Genomic DNA, 25,244 nt, shown 5'->3' on the forward strand with positions numbered 1-25,244 from the left:
GATAACATAATATTCAAATATCTTATCTATGATAGTTACCAAGGTTACCGCATGTGTAGATTAAACCCATAGATATAATATAATATCTACGACAGCTAAATCGATACCTTATGTAGAACCATATAAAAAAAACAAAAGTCATGGGAATTGGGAGTAAAGAGAACAGGCACCCCAATATACAATTGATCACGTACAACAGTATAAATATTTAGGAAGTACACCAACCAATGACAGCAGATGTTCGGCAGAAATAACTAATAAGACACCGAATAGCCATGGCAATGAGACCCTTCACATAATAAAAACAACTAATCACTAAAAAAACTTTGCCAAAAGCTACGAATGGAGTATTTTGTTGTATGGTGGTGAAACTTCCAAAAGCCCATTTACCGAAAGGCAAAGTAAAAAAATGTTATCGAGTATCAACGTTTCATTTATCATAGCCCAAGACGAGACATTTCGCAGTCCTACAAACCTACAGCTGTTTGACAGTTTTTTCATAGCCCATTAACTCGAATATTTTAAAGAACTATTAGGAAGAAACTGAATTCAGTAGAAATAAAATATTGATTTTTTACAATAAACAATAACTATGAAGAACAATTATTTTTAAATGGATTGTTGTATCATACACGTGAGCACTGATGATGAGCAGTGCTCACACATACAAATAGAAATAGAAAAACTAATTATAGGAATACTGCTATTGATAAATGATAATTAAATATATATTTATGTTTTTTGAACCTCTTTTTAAGACAGTTGTGAACTGTTAAAATAACGACTAACAATCGTCGTTTAATTACAAACACGGATTGGCATTTAAAAAATTATACTTAATATTTTTAGTAGTATAAACAAAATGAACTATACACCTAAAAAATCGATTCAAGATAGCAACACAGTCGGTGGTAGGTACGCTAATAGATCATGCGACCTATGTGTTTCAAATCCCCACAAACATGTTTGTGCAAAGTACAGCACATTGGGCAGATGCCGCTATTAAAAAAAAAATGTTCACAAATAAATATTGTAAAAAATGTATTTATAACAAATGGCCGTAACTTCAAAACGGTGACTCAGATTTCAGAACACCAACCACTACTTACACAAAGTGGTAGCTGTGGATCGATCGAGCTCATCTGGCCTTCGTGACTGGAATAATTTCACTCCGTTCTTCGTCCACCCCACCATAAATAAAATCGATGTCCACCTACTTCTGCGCAGGGTCCATGTCCCCATTCAGTTTTAACATTGTCGGCAAATACACAGTTTTGACGTTTTAAGGGGATTGCGGTCTGTTTTTTGTCGAAATTGATTAAAATCGTTTAATAATTTGCTTATATTTTATAGCCTATATAAAACTCCTTAAACACACCGCGTGCAACCTCTTAAACCTATTTTCATATTAAAAAGCAAATCAAATACAGTATGAGTCAGTACCAATATCGTATTTGAGAAATACGATAAATGTTTAAATGTCCAAAAATAGAAAACAGATGGATATAAAAATAATGTTATACCTATTGAATAATACTGAAAACTACGTAAAAATGTCACAGTCATTATTGAGTACACGCCCACGATTTATTTAAATTGCGTTAACATTTATTGAAACGGAGAGAAAGTACTGAACTTTTCAACTCTTATTACGTATAATTGATTGATATTTTATAATAAGTGTGGTAGAGCAATTTCGAAATTTTTATCTGCACACTAATTATTAATAACTTGCTAGTTTCCATATAAAACTTTTGGTAGTCGAAATATGGGTACCAACTTTTTTCCCATATCATAATGATTATCAAATATATTGCAAAGTAACTTTGTACCATTCTCCATTTATCTACTATTTGTAAAAAATTTGAATTTTATTAAATTGTTTTTTGAAATTTATTATTGATTTTAAATCTTTTAACTTAAGTACCTTTGGATGATATTGTGTTCCTTTTTGTATATTTTTGTAATTTAAGTTTTCGGAAAATCTAATAATGATTCAAAACATATGAAACAATATATATATATATTGCTTTATGTACTTCTGTTAGCTAATTATTTTCTATTTTAATTTTTATACCTCTGAACTAAGATATTGAGAACGTCCATAGTCCATGTGAAGAAATGTATACATATACATACATAATAAGGGTTAGTTTGGATTTCAATTGTACAAAACATTGAAAAAAACGCTTTTTCATAGTAGAATAATTACTGAACATGGGTAACCATGTCGCCTTTATTTCACAAATAGTAGTTTAGTAATCTATTATCAACGCTATAAAGCTTTTATTATACAACCGTTTTATTTCAAGCCATTATATTATAAGATATAAGATAAAATGAATTCAAAATATTAGAATATTAGAAAATATAACATGAATCATTGTTATTAAATTTATAATGATAACACTTTTGAAAACTAAAGCATCTGTAGTCTGTACCTACAACAAAATACCATTCATTTATTTTATGAATAATAAAATAATACATGTTTTTTTCCAATTAAAACCATAGGCACAACAATTAGGAGAACTCCTAATGCATCGCAAAAAATCCAACTATATAACAAAACTGACAGGAACACTTACAAAAACATAATGACGATATTTTATGCGGATGAAATGGATTTCTATGACGATCCAATAAAAGGATTTTTATGTTCAATAATATTTTTAACACCATTCATTTCAAAAATAAAGAGACTGGTCCGCGATGTCATTAGCAAATAGTACAAGAATGTAGATATAAAAAGTTAGATTTCATATTTTATAGTATAAGTGATAAAATGGGATAGTAGATCCAATAACCACCGCCAACCTCTTAGCTGTCCACAATTAAATCCCCAGCCATTAAAAAATTAGGTCTAAGTGTTGTACCTATGACTACAAAAATATTTAAGGCTTTTTAGGATACAATATAATTGTAAGCATAAAATATATAATAGCAAATTTATAATGAAAGCCGGGTCAATATATAATACATGTAATTAATGTATTATTCTTTAGAGTTTAGACGATAAAAAAAATTTCATTAAATGCACACAATACAGCAAAAAACATACAAATTACACACAATTAAAATTAACTAATAATATTAGACTAAATCAGTAGCTAAAAAAGTGATAACTTGATAAAATAATCAGGCTTGCGTGGATCCACTTACATGCCTTTTAATCTATTTTCTTATTTTTCGGTCATCAATATTACTAAAAATTATTTCGTTCATTGGACCCATAAGATTACAATTGTGGCATTGACTTCAATGCAGCTTTCATGAGTCGCTTATTTTTACGTTGTTTACTCTTTTTCTTATGCTTCTTTTTCGTCTTTTTGATACCAGCATCCTCTTCACTTATATCATCCTTTTCGTTTTCTTTTAGATCATTGTTTAAATTAGTATTTTTATTTACAGATAACTCATGAGTATGTTCCATTTGTTCTTCTCCTTTTGACGTACCAGCGATAGGATGTTTATTCTCTTTAGGTGAACTTTCAGAATTAGATTTCATGGGTGGCTTATTATGAGGTTGTTTACTCTTTTTCTTATACTTCTTTTTCCTCTTTTTGATACCAACTACCTCTTCATTAAAATTTGAATTTATTTTTTTATATTCGTTTTCAATTTTTTTAACATATGTCAGTTTATTGAACTTCGAATTTCCAGTCACATTGTAGTTATCTAGCAAATCAGGACGTTGCAAACTCGGAGACTTGATAGCTTTTAAAGACTTGCTTTCTTGTGAACTAGATGTATAACTGATATTTGTGTTTTTGACAGAATTTGATTTAGATTGCATGGGTCGCTTATTATGAGGTTGTTTACTCTTTTCCTTATACTCCTTTTCCCTCTTTTTGATACCAACTACCTCTTCATTTAAATTTGAATTTATTTTTTTATATTCGTTTTCAATTTTTTTAACATATGTCAGTTTATCGAACTTCGAATTTCCAGTCACATTGTAGTTATCTAGCAAATCAGGACGTTGCAAACTCGGAGACTTGATAGCTTTTAAAGACTTGCTTTCTTGTGAACTAGATGTATAACTGATATTTGTGTTTTTGACAGAATTTGATTTAGATTTCATGGGTCGCTTATTATGAGGTTGTTTACTCTTTTCCTTATACTCATTTTTCCTCTTTTTGATACCAACTACCTCTTCATTTAAATTTGAATTTATTTTTTTATATTCGTTTTCAATTTTTTTAACATATGTCAGTTTATCGAACTTCGAATTTCCAGTCACATTGTAGTTATTTAGAAAATCAGGACGTTGCAAACTCGGAGACTTGATAGCTTTTAAAGACTTACTTTCTTGTGAACTAGATGTATAACTGATATTTGTGTTTTTGACAGAATTTGAACTCGCTGGAAGTTGAGTAAAGACAATATTTTTTTTTTTATTTTCCATAATTGATTTTCTTGTCCTTTCAAAATATAGTTTAATTTGTTGATAAATCGGTATTTACAACTTGTTTCTTTTATAGTTAACTGGTCTTCACAGGATTTTACAAATTCTTTACGTGATAAATGATTATGATTCTCAAAAAACTGAAAAAAAAAAATCGTTTGTAAATATAAATGATTTATTATATATTATTAATAAATAAAAATATAATTTACATTTTGTTTATCCAAAAAAAAAAATGTTTCCAATATTACTAATTTTATTTCTAGTTGTTATTTTTTTACATTATATAGATTATAGAACAGTTCTAGAAAAAAACTTAAGCGACACTTGTGGTTTATATTATAAAATAATTAAATATTTAAATAAACCCGCTACAAAAATAATTCTCTACACGCGTAGACTTATATTGGCAATAATTATTCCTATTTTTCTACATTTAAATTTCCTCCCTTAAATTTAATTCATTAAAATTATTAAAATTTTTAAGCAATTTTACTGATTTTATGCTATGAATGTATTCAATAAACTTTCCGCAACAGGAGATTTGTGTACTTATTGTTTTTTTTTATGTTCTTTAAACCTAACCCCAATATTTCGTTAAGTAAATATGAAATTTAAATATTTAATTATTTTATAGAACAGTTAATGTAGTAGGTTGGAAATAAAAACGGATTTTTTGAATTTATTTAGTAATGTTACTTTATTATTGATTGTAAAAATCATAACAATAACAACGCATTAAAAAATAACACTGAATATGATTGTCATGTTAAAGAAATAAATGTAACCAAAATTAAAACAAAGTATACAAGAATTTAAAGAAATATTGTAATATAAAAAAGATATAATAATATCTTAAAAAAATGTTAGCGTTTTTTATATCTTTAGATTTTTTAAATTTCAATTATTTTAAACAAACATATAAGATTTTTTTGAAGGCAGGAGTAAGGTTTTTTTAACTCGTTAGATTCATAATGTATTAAATAAAAAATTCGATTATGTCATTAACGAAATACAGATTATTTTATTAATAACTCAGTCAATAAATTATATAACGTTGTTTTAATATTCAAGAAACTGTTAAAATAAAATAAAAAGATACTGCATATACGATTTTTTAATACGAACTTTTTAGCTGATTAACATTAACTTTTTGAAACTAGGTTTGAACGTGTTTAAAAGTATCTCAATTTTTGGCGATAAAATAATTGTTAATCAGGAGCGTCGTTTGTAAGGTGTCGGATACTTATGCAGTCCTATTTTAGCTTTGGTGCAGAGCTGAGAAGGTATTGTTTTTACAATGATGTGTTTTTTAAAAATTTTGTGTCTGGACCCTCGATATCTTGTAAACCACTGAACCGATTTCTTCGTGTAGCAACTCTATAGATCAGAAATCATAATCGAGAAAAACACCCAAAAATTTACAAATTTTTCAACTTAAAATTACGATGCTCTATAACTCTTTTAAAAATAGCCAAAAAAGTTCCAAATTTATATGAATTGTTCTTCAAACATATTACTATCGATAAACAATAACAAAACAAAAAAATATCATAAACCCTTTCCCCTAGAAGGGATAGAATTTTTTTCACTTTTTCAAGCAAAGTTTTAAAGATTTAGATCTAAAATAGAACTATAACATATACAATTTTCTCAAAAATCTGTAGGCAAATTTTTTTTTTATTAAGGAAAAACCCCAAAAATAGGGTAAATTTAAACTTTGGTCGTAGTCAGTTTCTAGGTTGTTATGTGTGTGTGAATCAACAGTCAACAGGTAATGAAAATATTTTCATTATATTGTTAATTGCGATATATGGGTAGCTTAAGGGTGGATACGATAAGGGTTGTTCGTCTGTCTATAAAAATGTACCTATATGGGACTGTACATTTTTATAGACAGACGAACAACCCTTATCGTATCCACCCTTAAGCTAAGGACCCACTGAAAGCGATTTGCGTGTGAGCGATTCCGCAATTTTACACGCCAGATGTCTACCAGCGATTTTGGTGGGGACACTTTAGCGTTTTTTTATGTCGCGCGTGTTCATTTCTACATTCATTTTCAAATGCATTTTAGGTCATTAACATCCGAGCTCTATTTTTATTTATTTTATTACTAGTATTAAAACATATAATTTATAATAACTAATTTAATAAACATAAATATATAGCATTAAATAATTAAATTACCATCAATTTTAAGGTTTTGTCCTATAACAGACCTACAACATCTCAGGACTGTGTTTCGATTTCTGTGGTCTGGGTGTCTCGGATTCCATATGGGTTCTTGTAGGTATACAGCAGCAGCAATTTGTTCTGACAGAACCGACGATGATACCATTTTAACAGCGATTAATCGCCGAAAATCAAACAATTTAAGCTAAGGCCCCACTGAGAGCGATTTGCGTTTTTGCGATAGCGTGTAGCGTGTTGGCGATTTAGCGATTTTATCAACAGTATAGAAATAAATATGTAGTGTCCCCACTGACCGCGTGTAGCGTTTTAAGATTTTAGCTACACGCGCGAGAATCGCTGAAAAAACAAAATTGTTTGGTTTTCGGCGATTAATCGCTGTTAAAATGGTATCATCGTCGGTTCTGTCAGAACAAATTGCTGCTGCTGTATACCTACAAGAACCCATATGGAATCCGAGACACCCAGACCACAGAAATCGAAACACAGTCCTGAGATGTTATAGGTCTGTTATAGGACAAAACCTTAAAATTGATGGTAATTTAATTATTTAATGTTATATATTTATGTTTATTAAATTAGTTATTATAAATTATATGTTTTAATACTAGTAATAAAATAAATACAAATAGAGCTCGGATGTTAATAACCTAAAATGCATTTGAAAATGAATGTAGAAATGAACACGCGCGACATAAAAAAACGCTAAAGTGTCTCCACCAAAATCGCTGGTGGACATCTGGCGTGTAAAATCGCGAAATCGCTCTCAGTGGGGCCTTTAAGACTAAATATTAAATTTTAAGTACATTATTGATGGTCCCACGATATCTTCTAAACCGCTATAACTGGTTTGAACATACTATCCACAGATTCACATCAAAGCGTTTATTTAAAAGTGATAAAATCACTTTTAGTTATAATAAAATCTGTAGAACTGTGACCTCTCCGTCCCCACTATGCCCCAACCTCAATATACTGGCTTTTTTTTTGGTATTTATAATATTTTCCAAAATGAATAATAAAAATGCGCACATATTTATAAATTGTAAAGTCTAGTTGTAGGCTACAACGTTAACTATAACGGGACATTGCATCGTCTAAATGGTTGAACTCACAAATACCGTAAAAAATCAGGGTTGGCAATAAAAAACCACTGAGTTTTATTGTATTTGTGTAATAGTTAATCTTAAGGGAGTAGGGAACGTAATTTAAGTACTTAAACTGAACTCTTTTAAGTTGAGATGAGCTAGTCGCTGTGTAAGGTCCCATAAGACTGATCCGAATCCTACTATGGATCTAACAAATGAACAAAAAAGATATTTTAATGAACATGAAAACTTCAAATCGGAAGAGATACGTTTAATGAAGCCTAGTGTTTTCAGGGCTTTGCAGCATATATATTCAATATGTGGATGGAAATCTAAATTAGTAGTATAAAATAATTCCCAGGTCTTTCTTGAATGACACTCGCTTAACAGTGGTTCCATCTATAGAATAGGTAAAGGATAAGGGAGCTCTCAGCTCTACGTCTAGTAAAAGACATGGACTGGTATTTATTTATATTTAATGATAACCCTAAAGTATTTAACCAGATTATTAAGTTCATTCTGAAGGCAGAGTCAGCCTGCCTCAGAATCAACTTGCATTAAAAGTTTGATATCGTCAGCAAAAACTAAGAAGTGACAACGTTGAAAGGCATTCCTAACTCCATTCACGAACAAGGCGAACAGTAAAGGGGATAAGGAACAACACCAGATGTGTTTTTGGGTAACTTCTGAATTGCAATCCAGAATTTTTATCTACTACATCCTGGATGAGAGATAAGATTTAAACCAGGACAGGAGGGAATAATTATTACTTGTAATTATCGAAAATGACATTAATTGTTCATTAATTTCATTCATGTGATCATCATGATTCATCAGGATTCCATATGGGTTCTTGTAGGTATACAGCAGCAGCAATTTGTTCTGACAGAACCGACGATGATACCATTTTAACAGCGATTAATCGCCGAAAATCAAACAATTTTGTTTTTTCAGTGATTCTCGCGCGTGTAGCTAAAATCTTAAAACGCTACACGCGGTCAGTGGGGCCTTAGCTTAAATTGTTTGATTTTCGGCGATTAATCGCTGTTAAAATGGTATCATCGTCGGTTCTGTCAGAACAAATTGCTGCTGCTGTATACCTACAAGAACCCATATGGAATCCGAGACACCCAGACCACAGAAATCGAAACAAAGTCCTGAGATGTTGTAGGTCTGTTATAGGACAAAACCTTAAAATTGATGGTAATTTAATTATTTAATGTTATATATTTATGTTTATTAAATTATTTATTATAAATTATATGTTTTAATACCTTGATTCAGGCACGGCGCCAGAATTTTTTTTCTAGGGGGGCGGGAAAGGTCAAGTGAATTTTTTGGAGGGGCAACCACAATAATTTTACTTACTTCTGTCAATAAAAAACAATTATAATGATTTATCAGTGAATGACTTTAATATTTATCAGTGAAATAGTATAAAATATAAAATATGAATTTATTTCATATTAAGGGACAATATATACTAGTGCACAATTTAATTAAGGCAACTTTTTTAAATAAACGTTATTTTTACCTGTCGGCCATCAATTAGTTCTTATTGTACTCTATGAAAGTCGAAGTAAAAATGAAGGCTTATAAAACGCCCAACAACCAGTCAGTGGAGATTATAGTTATCGTGTTATACCTACATTCTATTAAACCATTCATTATCAAATCAATGTCATAACTAATAACTAAATTTGTATACAATAAAAGGTTTAAATCAAATAACAATTGTTTTCACAATTTTCGTAATAACTAAATTTGTATGTATAAAAATATAGTAATTCAAAATCTGGGTTTTAGGAATAATAATCAAATATTTAAAATTATACTATTTAGCAAAATATCTGGGGGGGGGGCGAGAGAAGGGCAATAATTTGTTATGAGGGGGCGACCGCCCACCCTCGCCCCTTCTTGGCGCCGTCCCTGGTGATCATGCAACGATAGTTTTTTTTAATGGTATATTTTCAAACACTAGGTACATTATAATATAATTTTTGTACTTACTTAAATTTTGGTAAGTAATTTCTCATTCACGATTCCAAAATTGCTCTTAGGAGGAAGGGGATTGTACGCGAAACTCATAAAAATGGAATAATCTGTCCAACAAAATGTCCACGAACGACTTAGTCTGTAGGGCGTGTACTATTGAACTGAGTTTGGTAAGCGCTTTTCTGAGGACTACGTGCAAATTTTAAGTTCTCCATAGTGTAGCCAACCATATTATTTCTATTGTTTTATACATTTGTCATCCTACATACTATGGTGGTGACACTGTAAGGCAATGCTGTTTTATCACGAATAAGATAACTGGATATCTAACGGCGTATGATAAACCACTGTTATAATAGGTCCCGGAATATTATACTAGTATTATAACCCTTTGAATGTTGGCAGTTGCCAGTTAGGTGTTGTATTTTCATACTATTTAATTGTTCCAAAGCATTTCAAAACTAGGTACTAGTAAAAGTGATATTTGTTACTTTAGACTAATGAGTAAATACAACATAAAGTGAGTGTGGGGCACAGAATATAAAAAAAAATTAAAAGAAAAAGGCTGAAATAGGAATATAAGACAGAGTAAGGATAACTGTGATAATTATGTAGCATAATATTTTTTTCCTTTTCAGTTTTCCGCTATGTGCATGTTAATTGCCGTGAAAAGTTATAACAGGCGTGTACTGGCCAGAAACGAACAAGCGGGTTGTTAAGAACCTAACCTATAAATATATATATAATCGATAAAGTTCGTTTACAGTGTTGACATTTTCACGATACTCGTGTTTCGCCGCGGCATGACAGATAATATACAGTGTAAATTCGAGGGCAGAATACCTCGTTTCTCAGCACTGCCACAGATGGCGGGGCCAATGAGGGTCCGCCGAGATATTGATTTTATGGCGTATATTGTTTAGTGCGTAGTGCGTAACTTTTTCAACTTTATAAGAAGTACATATTATTTAGTTATTTAGTAGCCTAAAAAAAATGGTTTTAGAAAACTTAATTGAAAAGTTAAATTTAAGGTCTGATTTGTGGAAATTATTGTGTCATACTTGCTACATGTTGATCGCGATTACTCTTTTTTTTTTTGCTAATTTAGAATACTCAACCCATACCCCTATGAATACTCCGTTTTTGGGACCAAAGGTATGTACATAACATTTACAATACATTAAATAAAATTCAGATAAGTTGTTTATATTTTTTTTCTCCTTTTATTGCGTATCGTAAAATATTTTATACCAATACCATATACATACTTTTTACAGTTATTAAAAAACGATTCAACTGATGTGTTATGGGGTACTCTGAGACCCGGTCAATATCTGGGTTTAAGGACTAAAGAACCGAAGGATCAAGGATCTGTCAGTGCGGGTCTAATGTGGTATAAAAATGAGGAAGTACTTATTAAAGGATTAGATGCAATACGATATAATTGTGAAAAAAGAGAAACCATTAAATACGGATATGTTGAGCACAATGCACGTAATTATGGATTTCAAGTAATACAGGAGTTAAACGAAGAAAATACTAAAGAAGTAGATTATAGTATAAATACTACATTTTTAAGACCCGAAGAAAATAATAAACAAGATTGGACTGTCAGAATTACTTACGCTAATAATAAGGAAACAAAAAAAGTAAGAATTTAATTATATTTTAAAAAGTATGTTTAACAGGTTATTTAAATGGTTTTATAAAATTAAAACTTTTTTAGAACATATCATTTGTATGGTACACAATAATTGATCCAGGCGATAGCATTGATACTCTTTCAAAATATGAGTACGAGCTAGAAGTAATGAAAAATGTTCCGGGGTCACCTGCTGTAGCAATTATTGAGGGGCTAACTCCTAGCTTAAACGACTTTCAAATGTCTGTCATCATTAATAATGAGAACGTTGAAGACAATCAATCTTTTATGCACGTGAGCGTAGGTCGAACACGCTGTGATTCAATGGCTAACTTAAAAAACTGCCTTACAAATGATACAATAGTAGTTGAACATAATAATAAAAAAATGTATTGGCATGAAGGTATTCGTACAGCTGAATTAAAAAATCTTGTTGCTGTCCAAATTACGTTATGTTCTCAAACGGCTTCTTTTGATATTGTTTATAAACAAAAAAGTATATTCAGTTCTTTACTAACTCAACAGACGTTTACAAGAAATGCTTCAGCATACAGCACACAATTTCGTGAAAAATTTGATCATATATTTAAGTTAAATAAATATTCTCAGGAGCATATTGAGTTTGCTCGATCGGCATTCAGTCAGATGGCTAGTAGCTTAGGTTATATGTACGGAAATATCGAAGTACGCTATGAAAATGAAAAAGAGAAACACTATTGGAGATATGGATTAATTATTTCCGTTCCTAATAGAGCTCAATTTCAACAAGGGTTCTTTTGGAGTGAAAGCAATCATTGCGCTTTGCTAGCTAAATGGGATCCAGATTTGGCACTAGAAATTGTCAGTTCCTGGCTTGATTCAATGAACGCTCATGGATGGATGCCTGCCATACAGGTATTAAAAAATATTTATTTAAGTATTAGACTAACTGGGTTCCAGGTCACGCTGGGATTAGGTGTAGTGAAATAGCCAATTCTTCTGCCAAAGTCTCCTTGAATCACTCTAATTATCCCCAATTTAATCTTTTATCCCTCGATGCTCTTTATTTCTTCAAATCCACCCTAAATAAAGCTTTCTTTCTTTCTCTTTTCTATCTATTTGTTTTTTGTCTACAATTAATTATACATTTTGTCTTTTTCTATATTACTCTGTTTTTAGATATCTTTATGTACATAGTATTTACCTATTGTAATGTGCTTGCAACTATTGTTTAAATAATATTATGTAATTGCTCAGCCATCATATTATCCAATAAAGGCTGTTATAAAAAAAAGTAGTAGAGTTAACAAAAAGCCAACACAGTGGTGTCGGGACTTAATGGGGACAAAAGGTCATAAGTCTACAGGAATTATTATAATTGAATGTCATAAAAACATTTTTAAATAAACGCTTTGACGCGAATCTGTGAATCGTAAGTTCAAACCAGTATAGGTCCAAGCCAAGCACAGTATAAATCAGCACAATAAGAAATTATTTTACGTAAATAAGTGTAGTAGTAAGTGAGGGAGGTTAGGTTGCATAGGAAATGTATTGCTATAGTTACTCATAAATCGCAAATAATAATATAATGAAAATATTTTCATTACCTGTTCACTGTTGATTCACTAACACATCAACCTGGAAATTGATTACGATCAGTGTAATTTTTCCCATTTTTGAGTTTTTTCTTAATAAAATAAAGATTAACTACGGGTTTTTGAGAAAATTGTATACGTTATAGTTCCGTTCTGGATCTACCTTTGAACTAATTTTCAGACCTAAATCCTTAAAACTTTGCTTGAAAAAGTGAAATAAAGAAAACATTTCTATCCCTTCTAAAGGAAAGGGTTTATAATTTTTTTTTTTGGTTTATCAATGTTTATCGGTAGTACTATGTTCAAAAAATATTCCATTCAAATTTAGAATTAATTCATTATTTAAAAAAAAAATATAGAGCAACATAATTTTAAGTTAAAAATTATGTAAATTGTTTGGGTGTTTTTCTCGATTTTGAAGGGGAAATAGTAATTTTTAAAAATGTTTGGCCTAATAAAGTATCTTTTAAGTACGATTTATGATCTATAGAATAGTGTTGTAATTTGGAATCGAATATTCGAAGGATTCGAATATTCGGATTCGCGTACCTAATTTTTAAAGATTCGAATATTCGAATATTCCAATACTTTTTCGAATATTCGAATAGTTGAAAAAAAAAACTATTTGTAAATTATTATTATTACTATTTGAATATTCGAAGGATTCGAATCCTTATTAAGATTCGATTCCCGAATATTCGAATCCAAACTATTCGAATGTTTCCCATCACTACATAGAGTTGCTTCGTGAATAAATCTGTTTAGAGGTTTAAGATATCGTGGGTCCAGACTCCAGATACAAAAAATTAATAAAAACCATCATTGTAAATACAGTCTCAGTTCCACATCAAAGCTAAAAATAAAATAATCAAAAAATAAATTTAGAATAAATAGAAAATTGTTTGACATAAAAATTATGTTTTCTTGATAGTTTTGATTATTTAATTAATCTTTATTTTGGTATATGCCGATTAGTAAATACCCTTTTTCTTTCCCCTTAAAACCGGTAACTCAACTGTTTTTTTTATGCCAGAATTATTTTTTTTAAGTTGCTGTACTAAAATACGTCATTTTGAATTTTCAAAATTTTAGCCCTCGATTACAAACAAAAAAAAAATTATAAGTTGGATAAAAATAACATATAATTGAACTTAAAATTATATAATTTTTTTTTTATAAACAGTCTGTGTGGGATGCTGTTGTCTGAGAATGAAGGCCTTGCAGACTGCCTATAGAGCACTATCCTTTTAAGAAAAGCCCCAGACACGTGCTGGTGATACGTAACATCACGGCTAGGTCAAGCAACAGTCGCACTTTTGTCAAAAGGAAAATTTCAAATAATATGTTAATATTAGGTCAAACTTTGCGCTTCTCTTCGTTTGCTCAATATTTTGTGCTCCTATCTGTGGTACCAGCTCGACACCCCTGCACCCCGCAGTCCACCGTCGCGTGCCATGGAGTTGCCTTGAATCCTAATTTTTCCCAAGCAGAATTGAAATATTGGAATTCACTGGAAACTATCAGGACTCATTCATTGTTTATTTATATAAAGAGCAGTGCTAAATAGGCAGAATACCAATATAATTTCATAGGTAATGTGTATACGAACTATGGACGGATTTGTGAGGATGCTGGAAAAAGGTTGCTTGGCCGGTGTCCAGTGGACGGCGGTCGGTATTTGCGATTGTCATATTTAAGTGTGCGAGTCTCGTGACTTTGATCATATGGTAGAGTGATACGGTAATTACACGAGTTAAGCTTTTAACCGCGTTTTAAGGCGACTACGACAGCAAGATTCCGCGAGTTGTGCGCACAATGCCATGCATTCGCCACAGATTATTTTCATAGGAAGTTTTACTAAAGTCATTTTTCTGATACACATCATACTTGGATTTTTTTTACTCCATGTATTGTTTTAGAGTTGAGAATACCAGAGGAGTTAATGAGTAGAGTAATTTTTTGAATTAGAAAAAAAGCTCCTACTGGAAATTGTTGGGCATCTGTACCTGTATCCTCGGAGAGTATCTAGATTCCAAATCTAAACTTCTGATAATATTTTCTTTAAGTCTAGTTCTGATGGTGCAATAATACTTTATTTTTAACTCACAACAGCAAGACTGCCAGTTAGCCAACACAAAACCACAAGTTACTACTAAAGGGCGTTGAAGTAAAAAAATATATTGTAATGTTGGTTTGATTTTTTTAGATATTGGGAAGCGAGGCGATAGTGAGGGAAGCAACCGATTCCGACGGGATAAAATTTTCAAAGCCTTCCGACACTCCGGCTCTTTTGCTGACCATGGAATCGATTTTGGACGAGTTACAAAAAACCGAGCCGAAAATCAAACGACAAAACCTACTGCGGAAAATGTGGCCTCGACTGCGGGCTTGGTATTCGTACGTCAACGACACCAGCTATACAGGGAAAACTTACAGATGGGAAGGACGCAATAAGCATTTGCGCAAGTACTGCTATATGGCGCACGGTGCCCAGGTCATGTACAGATTGGGCAAGTACTTGTTATTGGACCCGGTGGAAGTGGAGAAGTATAGGGCATTTCGTGAAAAATTAGTTTCCAAATTAGACCACGCGCACTGGAGCGAAGTCAGTAAGGTGTACACGGATTTCGGTTCGCCCCCCGGCGAAGTGGACCAGGACAAATGGAAACATATAGACATATACAGCTACGGTTACGACAGGCTGTTCCCGTTGCTGATGAAAATCGTGCCGTCCGAAGAAAAGTTGAACGGCATTTTCGATGAGATCGATAACGATTTGTCGACCGCCGGTTGTGGTCTGAAACATCAAAACATATTCAGTGTGGACAATCCGAAGCGCGAAAATTCATTGTCCAGGGACACGATTTGGATTAACATTCAGTATTTGACGTTGAGGGCTTTGAAATACTACTTGGGAAAGGGTAACGATATATTTTACACGGAAAATCGCGTAGGTCTGAACACGGCCACGCGGAACAGGGCTGGTCGGCTGTACAAAAAGTTAAGGAAAGATTTTATCAATTGTGTGTTTGCCGAATGGCGCAAAACCGGTTACATTTGGGAGCGTTACGTTGAAGACCTGGACGGGTTTTGTCAGGTAGCCGATGATAACAGGTGTAAAAAAAATAAAAATAACCGTCCAGTTTACAAAGGAGCCGGAGCTAAATCTTTTACCGACTGGGCCGCGTTAGTCGTGTTTATAATGGCCAAAGTTTACTAACTAGGTAAGTTTTTCAAACGGACAATTTGGAGGCAGCTTGGGTGGCTTAGCATCCTTAGTTTTGAAATTAGCAACCTATTTGTGTATTACACGATAAGGAGATAAGACTTACTAATGTGTTTAGTGCTTAGGCAACACCCACTTTTTTTAGAGAAATTTAGGCCCCTGGTTTTATTTATTTTATTTTGTTGTCCTTCAAATTCACTATCGTTTCATATTTTATCATATTTGAAAACAAAAAACAAAACAAAACCAAATCAAGTCAGATGTGTTAATTTTAAAATGAAATTAAGTTCATAAATTTATGTTACTTATAAGTTATTAGTTTATAAGTTTAATTTTTGTAACTTTAACTAACTAAAATGGGCTTTTCGCCAATGAAAAAAATAATAAATATAGGAAACCGTTTTAATAACGTTCTTCGGATAACAATTTTAAAAAATCATAATAAAAAAAACTTAATATAACATTATTAATTTTAAATGCAATTGAAAGATAATTTAAAAACGTAGGTAATTATATTTTTCGATATTCAGCAGTCCGTTGTTGTAAGGATTCATTAAAAAATGTAACTGAATGCTGTATTATAAATACTCTAGAAAAAGTATATCTAAATGAAATAATTTAAATCAAATTGTATTACATATAATATTTTACCAATGTATGTATTTGGTTATTAATTAATAACTTAAAATTAATTATCTTTAAATGTATCCTTAACTAATATACGAATAATTTTTACAAAGTAATACATAATAATATACTCATTAAATAACTTAATATAATAATGACAAAATATATAAAATTATGATTTATGATGCATTAGAAATTGTTTTAAATATTATTGTAGTTTGCATGTTTTTGATTTATTATCAATTACAAATATACCTAGTATTAATCGTAATAATAATATGTAATTTATATAACAAATAATATTATAATAATTATATACATATGACGTGTGATTTTAATTTGTACTTCAATTTACAGTTTTAAATAAATGTATATTATCCCTCTCTCTCGTCTTATATTATGTAAAATACAGAAATGAAGTTGGCCAGACTTTATAATCCTCCACGTTTATCAGTTGGTCGCCAAGTTTTTATCTACTTACACTATGCACATGGAAGATCATCAAAATACACTTATCTTTTGCAAATACATACATTATACCATTTAATACATAATAGATAACAGTGGTACTTTCAGAACTTCAATTTTGATTTTAATTAAAATAGTCAAATGCAACAAATCCTACATTGTACATTGTAACTATCAAAATTTAAATCGGGAACTAATAAAAAATTTGACACAAAGCAACAAATAGCTATTTAGTTATTGAACAAATATATTGTTTGACAAAAAATACTTCACAATTAAAAAAAAAGAAAATGTTCAACTTATAATAACACAACTTGAACGACAAGCATATAATGAAATTACTATTTTTAGTAAGTATAATGAAATATTTAACTTATACCTAAACTCTATTGGTATTTATTAATTTATAAATTTAGAGTTTTATATAGTTTTAAATATCGTTGTTGTTGAAAACATGATAAATAAGGAACAAATGACTCGAATGCTTTTGAATCAAATTAAGTTGTCATTAATTAGGGAACAGTTACTAATTAATTACAACAAATAGAAAACTTTTGTTATTTAGATCTACAAATTAGGAGAATTTGGTTTTGACTTGTACTAATGAAATTTAGTATACATTACAAATAAACATTTAACGCTCTAATAAACATCTTTTGGCAAAAGTCATGTGGTGTTTTGGTAAGTCATCATTAGTCAATGCTTTCCATTTTCGCTTAAGCCATAACGATACAACCTTAAAATAATGGTTCCACAAATTAATCATTGTTTTAATCAACAAAAAATAAGTTGAACTAAAATTAATAAAACAATAATTACTTCTTCGACATTGTTCAAAGTTATTTTGCTCCATGGTCGATCGGTACATATATCGCCTTTTATAAGTCTAAAACGCTTTAAACCGGGACCTCTAAATTTTGCGATAGAACAAACATCGGATGGATCCAAAAAGTATCCTAAGAAAGAATTCAACTAGGACTGTTAAGACTTATTGTTGTAGGGTTTTTTTTAATAGTTACTTACCCATAATAACAATTTCACTAAGCTTTCTGCAAATTAACGCCAATTTGACAAGAGGATGTAATTGATTGGCTTCTTGGCAATTTTCAGGTACAGTTGCTACTTCGATACTGTTTAAATTTAGTGTGCCATTTATGAGGCAGTAAGGATTCGTTGATCCGTGTCTATCAACCCAAATTAACGATCTCAACGTATCCTTATAACTCTGCAGTGCATTCAAAGTTTGAACACTGCCCTACAAAATTCATATAGATTGTTTTTTAATAAAAATAACTAATAAAATGTACTATAATGCAGTTATACTCACTAATTCACAAAATAGTACTTTTAAATGTGTCAACGGCATGGACGGATTAAATAGTTTTGTGTATATTTCTTGTGTCACTAAACTGCACTCTACGACTGTGAGTTTCAATTGAAGTTTTGGACTGAAACAAATACATATTATTTAAAAAATCAAAATATTAATTGTTTGTTTTTATTTGCTACCAATTTTTCTTTAGTTCCTCCCAGAAAACGACGTCATGTACTATATCAATATCATCGTGTACACATAGTTCCAAAATCTCCAACAAAGACATGTTGTGCAATGCATTTAGTAGTTCGTGTGTATTTGTTGTGTAATCTAAACTCAAAACCTACAACAGATTAAAGCTTAGTGTGGTGAAAAGGTTTTTTTTTTTTTTTGTTCAGTGTAAGCCTTATTCTGAATTTTTAAATAAAAACTTATTTTACGTTTTTGTTTTGAATTTTTTCAAAATATAATTAATACTAAATAAAAGTAGGTACAGTGTGTTCAGTGTGGTTACATGTGTTTAGCAATTATCAAGTTTTAAAATGACAAACAAAAAAACGTTTGCACACCTAGGGTATAGAGTTAGTTATATTTACTTGGTACTTTTCACTGTCAATCAGAAATACAAAGTACTATAGTAGTCTATACCTAAAAAGACCTCCCATAATTTTAGAATCAATTCAACTTTTTTTTCAAAAAAAGTATAGCGCCTCACGATTTTAAGTTAAAAAATGAACACCTTCATGAGGAGTTTTTTTTTATTAATGAAGAGGAAGGGCGGAATTTTTTCAACTTTTGTTTTTTTTTTTTGAAAAAAAGGGGGATATATGGCTTTAAACTGAAATGTATTTTTAATATAGCACAAAATGACAATGTTATGTGTATTACACACAAAAATGAACCTAGATAGCCAAAATAGTGTATTAAAGTTTGTTTTTTTTTTTTTTGTAATAAATATCCAAAATTTGAAACAGGTGAAACTTGATATATAGATTCTTGGACATGTCACTTTTGTAATATAGTGAAACAACTTTACTCGTTTCGTTACTATTATTATTAACTTTTACGTATAACAAATATAAATGTCACCTGCAAGTTGGTTAATAATTTGAAGTCTTTTAATATGTTAATGACTTTGTGTTGAGGTAATTCAGCGGGTTCAAGAATACTGGCAATTTTTAAACGTTTCAGTTTTGGACTATTTTGAGACAAATAATATATCAGCTTATGCCAATGACGAAACGTTTTGTGACCATAATCAAATCCTTCAAGGTTCTTTACTCGCCGCAGTAATCTTTTTATATCGTTTTCTAGTTGTCCCGATAATGGCCATTGATGGCTCATATCTTCTAGTGGCCTGCAAAAATACAACAGTCAACATATCAGTTAAATTACAGTCATACTAAATGAACAACATTGATCTCACAGATTATAAAATAATTCACAGTGAAGTGGATTTATGATAAGGTTTTTGAGTTGTTCACTATATTGTAGTTTTCTTATGAATTCAGTCACCATTTCGAAACATTGTTCATCACAAGTGTCGAATGATAAATAAACATCTCGGACTCGTAATAAAACAAATTCTCTTAAGTACTCCAATCTTTCTACGTCTATTGTGTCATTCATTTCCGGTTGTATTCTAATATGGATATAGGAAAGGGAACTTTCGTAAAATGCTCGTCTCCAATGTTGACATACAGATGACGCATTCAGTAAGTCTTTGAACGGTAGGCGGGAAAATATTTGAAGCAATGAAGATTCGGCAAGGTGCTGTGCAGATACTCTTTCATTCTAAATAAAAAATTAAGGTAACCAGTTTAATAATAAATAAAAAAAAATTTGAAATTAGTAAAATAGATGATGTGGCTAAGTATGATAAAATGAGCATAGTTTTTTCAAGTCTTACTTTTTTATTTTTTATGTATGTTTCGATTGCATCACAAGCAGCTTCGAATCTCCTAGTTTTTCTTTGTTCAGAATACTCGGCTTTATGGTCCCAATACGGTTTTAAATTTTTTATGTTGACCCAAGCACTGAAAATTAAAATAAATGTAATGTTTTCCATCGTCATTAAATTGTTCAAACTAATACACAATTAATACTTACTATTCACTGTCACTGCCTTTCCCAAAAAAACTTACACACTTAAAATTATTATTGGGTTTCTTTTTCATTTTATATTGCGGATGCCAGATCTAGAAGAAAAAAAATAATGATAAATCTGAACAATCATAATAAATATTTAAATTTATAAATAACGAAAATAAAAATAGTAATGGCACAGAGTCCCATTTCTATGTTTTTATAATTATGTCACATATTTGGATTTCATTTATAATACATTATACATAATAGTAGTAGACAATGAAACAATATTTAAAAAAATGTATTTAATTTAAATAACAAATATGTGAACATCAATTTGAAATACAATATTTTTTAATTGTTTCCCCGACTTGGACTCATGTCTTTCTGCTTAATAATAATAATAATAATAAAATAGTTTATATTTACAAGTCCAGGCCACCAGCAATACTTTGTCTTTCTTGCCCTGAAAACAGAAAAACTGCAGTTGAAATATTAATGAATAAATCAAAGTTTACTAGAATAAGATGTGTTGCTGATATAACACAACTGTTGTGGTGGAACATAAATTTACCATAGCCGAAGCATTAAAATCTTTTTCAGGTAAACTACTATAAATTCAATGTCAGATAATTGAAGGACTCATGATCAAGTGTCAAACCAGCGTCAATGAGCGTGAAACACATTGACGCCTTATTCCCTCAGCCACTCAATCTCATCCTATCAGTCAACAATAAAACATTCAACTAATTAGAGTGGGAGCTGTTAAATAATGTCTGAATTTATTATCTAAAAAAATGAATCTCAAAATCACAATTTTGGTGTTAGAAGTATCAAGCGGAGGAAGTAATGTGAAAAAACTCCCTTTCCTGGTCTTGGCAATTTTATGAAAGAATAGACAATTGTGAATCAGTCTGAAGATACATGATACTGATTAGATTAGCTATACAATTTTCATTGCTGAGACAAGCCCGAATTAACGTTTCTTGTTAAATGAAGCATTATATACCTAGTATCTATGTTGGATGGTTATGTTAGAATTACTTCTTGAAATCAGTGGCGTAGCTACCGTGGGTGAAGAGGGGCAGCTGCCTTCGAGTGCATTCTATTTCAGAGCGTTTCTTTAATGTTTACTATACACGTTAACGTGTAATATAGGGCGCAAGAAAATGTCTTGCTCCTGGGCACAATTCCCATTTTACTCTCCAAAAAGTTGAAAACATAATATAAGGTTTTATCAGACTCCCTGCCCATCAAATCCTATCATAATACAAGTAAACAACATAAGCATTTTAGAATACGTCATATTATGTCAATACAAGACAAGTCCTAACATGTTTTATCAAACACATTTATTGTTTGTGTAAATATTTAAATTAAATAGCATTTACCAAACAAGACATCCGATCCACGGATCATGATGTTCATATTCTTCGTGATTCGATTGACGTTCCCGGCCCATAAGCCTTCGCCCGCTATGGCAATAATTGTGTGGGTCATGGATATCGATGTCGGATATGGTCAGAAAACTTTCGGCGTCTGAAGAGGACATGTCACTATCGTCCGACGACATGATCGTTTCAACGGTTATTACTTAGAAACGTCGTTGTTTGATTCGCATTTTAAACCTAACAAGAGTACTTACGCGGCATAATTGTACTGTAATAACAATGAACGATAAATTATTAGCTAGGTAATAACTATATGAATTGTTATGCTGTTCAATAACAACATTCGGCAATCGTCTTATCAGAAATAATTGTTATCATCATTAAATCTACCTCCACGGAGAGCCGTTGAGTGATAACGATAAGAAAAAGTATGAAATAACTTTTATCTAATATCTTAATTAATAATTCGTGAAAAAGTATGCAAGTTTCAATGGTAGTTATTAAAAAGGGTTTTTTTGTAACTCATAGACTAATATAATGGATCGCGCGGATCTTATAAAATATCTTTGGTTTTACTTAATCCACGTCAATCGTCATCGACTTGCATAGAAATATTTAAAGTGAAAGTAAGAGTTATATCGAGTGTCAATTTCAACTTAAATACTGGTTTTGTGAATGAAAATGTATGAAGAGTTGACAAATACGAATCCTTTATTTTTAACACATTGACGGACATGACTGCTATATCAGTTATGCGCATGACCGTAATATGAGTGTCACTCTCATATCTCAGTAACTATCATAGTTATGACAAAAAATGTTAGAGCTTTTCTGTTACAAATTGTGATCTAAATACATTGTTAACATAAAAATATATCACTGCTATAGCAGTTCGAGTCCCTTGAAAACTTTTTTTCTTTTTATATGGTCGTGTGACTGCTATAGCAGATACATAAATAAATTACCTATAATGATGGGTTTTCATTTATTTCATGGCACATAATCAATGAAATAAATTATAATTAACAACAAATGAGTACAAATTTTAATCAAATAAGATTGTTAATCCACAAGAGGCCATACAAAATAATATTAATAAAAACTATTTTTAGAAAATTTGATAAACATTTGCTCGACCTTTTGTTAAGTCACAATTGGACACTGCATAATTCCCCACACGGTGAAGCCATAACAACAGCCACTGCAATAGCAGTTATTCCATTTTCCGACTTCCAAAAATTTAACTGTTAGAGCAGTCATTAACAAATAACAACTTAAAAGATTATGACTACTTTAGCAGTGAATGTCTGTCAACGTGTTAAATCCTCCAAAAATCCCCTATTTCCTATTTATTTACCTTACCTAAATTTAAATTATTTGATGCCAATTACAGTTCCGATTCATCGGAGAAAAAAAATGTATTCTGTAGCAACATTCCTCCAAACCTAATAATTTAACTTTATTTTAATCGGTGGTATCCAAAAAATATTCTTCAAGGAAAATTACAACAAACGTTTTTTGTCAACAAGTTTATTTCATTTATATAATTAAGTATCATTAAAATAACTTAAGCTGGTTTTTTTTTACACAAAGATTTTCCAAATCAATGCCGAAAAAAGGATTTTATAATTTCAAGTATTTGAAAAATTTACATATATAACACCGGCACACAAAAAAAATAAAGTAGAATGTGCATTTCACCGGACCTACCTACGGGTACGTATTTTGGTGCGCTGAATCCGAATTCAAGGTCAGTTTGACCCCTACACCCTCGAAATTTCGAGAAAACTTCGAAAAACCGCAAAAATGATGAAAATCGGCAGTTTTAATGATAAAAAAATTTTTTGGAACTAAACTAAGCGTGGTTTTTATGTATTTCGATCCGCTGAATATGAATCGAAACTTTATTGAGACCACGAGCCGTTTTAAATGTAAAAAAATCACACAAACCCTCCAAAATTCCGAAAAAAGTAATTTTTTTTCTTTTTTCACTCTTGTTTCTGACTTTTGAAGACTAAATTGCTTGTGCCTGTAACCAGGGCACCTCCACGTGGTGACGGTGGGCAACAGAACCATCTGGCAGAGTCCCTGGGTTAACGGCGTGTGTGCCGTCATGGCAGGTACAAGTGATAAGTACTTTACGATGCAGGGAGTCGGAAACCCAGTATCGGCGTCTGGTCAGGGTGAGGAAGCAGGCCCGCAGGCGTCGTCATCCAGCGACTGCAGCTCTTCAGAAGTGGGAAACTTGGCTACTGGAGAGTATACTATTACAAGAAGTAATTCTCATATGTGTAATAAAAGTCCTGATTCATTTTGTTACATTTGTGGAGAATTCAATTTGGAAAGGAATCGAAGATCGTTTTCTGATAAGATCAAACAAATTTATGAAGAATGTTTTCGTCTCCAAATTACTAATTTGGATTCAGCATGGGTTCCACATACGATTTGTAGTCGATGTAACATAATGTTAACCCGGTGGAAAAAAAACAAGAAACAGGACAACTTGAAATTCACAATACCAATGATATGGTCTTCACCAACTGGTTTACAGAATTGTTATTTCTGTATGACAGATACTACCGGGTTCACCCGGAATACAAAAAACAAAATTGTATACGCCAATGTTTCATCAGCTATTAAGCCACAAAAAATAGAAGTTGTCGAGGAAATTAATACGGCTGAAGAAATGGATGTAGAAGAAGACGATACGCTAGTTGAAGAAAGTTCGGAAGAAGAATATTCAGAAGATGAAGAGTACTTACCTGGCGGACAAACAAAAGACCCTGAAACGTTTAGCCGAGAAGAACTTAATGATCTGGTTCGAGACTTGGCTTTACCGAAAGATGGAGCTGAATTACTTGCGCCAAGGTTGAAAGAAAAACATTTGTTGGCTAAAGGTGTATCAGTGACATTCTATCGAAATAGGGAAAAGAAATTCCGGAAATTTTTTATGAACGACGATCAAAATTCGGTGGTTTACTGTTCAGATGTTAGAGCTTTAGTTGATGAATTGAAACCGAACACGTATAAGGACGATGAGTGAAGACTTTTTATCGATTCATCGAAACGAAGTCTTAAAGCTGTTTTGCTTCATATTGGGAATGAATTTGCGCCGATTCCAATAGCTCATTCGACAAAACTGAAAGAAACTTATGAAAATTTACAGATCGTATTGGGAAAAATAAAATATTCAGAGCATAACTGGAAAATTTGTGGAGATCTCAAAATT

General features: G+C 31.3%; 3 protein-coding genes across 3 annotated transcripts; 1 reads left to right on the forward strand and 2 right to left on the reverse strand.

The window, feature by feature from the left end:
* Nucleotides 1-3,043: 3,043 nt before the first annotated feature.
* Nucleotides 3,044-9,822, reverse strand: LOC126834999 (putative uncharacterized protein DDB_G0282499). Its single transcript, XM_050567265.1, has 2 exons — nucleotides 9,700-9,822; nucleotides 3,044-4,548 (listed from the first exon to the last, which is right to left on the reverse strand). The coding sequence occupies exon 2, from the start codon at nucleotides 4,406-4,408 to the stop codon at nucleotides 3,239-3,241; it is 1,170 nt and encodes a 389-aa protein (XP_050423222.1). The 5' UTR covers nucleotides 4,409-4,548; nucleotides 9,700-9,822; the 3' UTR covers nucleotides 3,044-3,238.
* A 990-nt stretch (nucleotides 9,823-10,812) lies between these two features.
* On the forward strand, nucleotides 10,813-16,120 carry LOC126834989 (mannosyl-oligosaccharide glucosidase-like). Its single transcript, XM_050567251.1, has 5 exons — nucleotides 10,813-10,839; nucleotides 10,962-11,195; nucleotides 11,411-11,626; nucleotides 11,939-12,220; nucleotides 15,107-16,120. Exons 1-5 carry the CDS (start codon nucleotides 10,813-10,815, stop codon nucleotides 16,118-16,120), a joined length of 1,773 nt encoding a protein of 590 aa, XP_050423208.1.
* A 1,505-nt stretch (nucleotides 16,121-17,625) lies between these two features.
* On the reverse strand, nucleotides 17,626-22,361 carry LOC126834997 (F-box only protein 33-like). Its single transcript, XM_050567262.1, has 11 exons — nucleotides 22,016-22,361; nucleotides 21,054-21,090; nucleotides 20,646-20,734; nucleotides 20,446-20,572; nucleotides 19,963-20,330; nucleotides 19,626-19,893; nucleotides 18,731-18,879; nucleotides 18,549-18,669; nucleotides 18,245-18,476; nucleotides 18,041-18,177; nucleotides 17,626-17,957 (listed from the first exon to the last, which is right to left on the reverse strand). The coding sequence occupies exons 1-11, from the start codon at nucleotides 22,195-22,197 to the stop codon at nucleotides 17,856-17,858; spliced, it is 1,812 nt and encodes a 603-aa protein (XP_050423219.1). The 5' UTR covers nucleotides 22,198-22,361; the 3' UTR covers nucleotides 17,626-17,855.
* Between the last annotated feature and the right edge of the window lie 2,883 nt (nucleotides 22,362-25,244).

Source organism: Adelges cooleyi, unplaced genomic scaffold (assembly GCF_023614345.1).
Source record: "Adelges cooleyi isolate 19-005CV unplaced genomic scaffold, UGA_ACOO_1.1 ACOO_flye_CR_arks_rails_tigmint_CR_PRNA_21, whole genome shotgun sequence".
Taxonomy (NCBI): Eukaryota; Metazoa; Arthropoda; class Insecta; order Hemiptera; family Adelgidae; genus Adelges; species Adelges cooleyi.

Coding starts and splice junctions, on each gene's coding strand:
- LOC126834999 (XM_050567265.1), bottom strand. CDS start 4,408: ATGGAAAATAAAAAAAAAAATATTGTCTTTACTCAACTTCCAGCGAGT.
- LOC126834989 (XM_050567251.1), top strand. CDS start 10,813: ATGAATACTCCGTTTTTGGGACCAAAG. Junction 11,627..11,938: donor AATCTTTTATGCACGTGAGC/GTAGGTCGAACA, acceptor TATTCTCAGGAG/CATATTGAGTTTGCTCGATC. Junction 12,221..15,106: donor GATGGATGCCTGCCATACAG/GTATTAAAAAAT, acceptor TGATTTTTTTAG/ATATTGGGAAGCGAGGCGAT.
- LOC126834997 (XM_050567262.1), bottom strand. CDS start 22,197: ATGTCGTCGGACGATAGTGACATGTCCTCTTCAGACGCCGAAAGTTTT. Junction 20,573..20,645: donor AAAGGCAGTGACAGTGAATA/GTAAGTATTAAT, acceptor TTTAATTTTCAG/TGCTTGGGTCAACATAAAAA. Junction 17,958..18,040: donor CTTTGAACAATGTCGAAGAA/GTAATTATTGTT, acceptor CATTATTTTAAG/GTTGTATCGTTATGGCTTAA.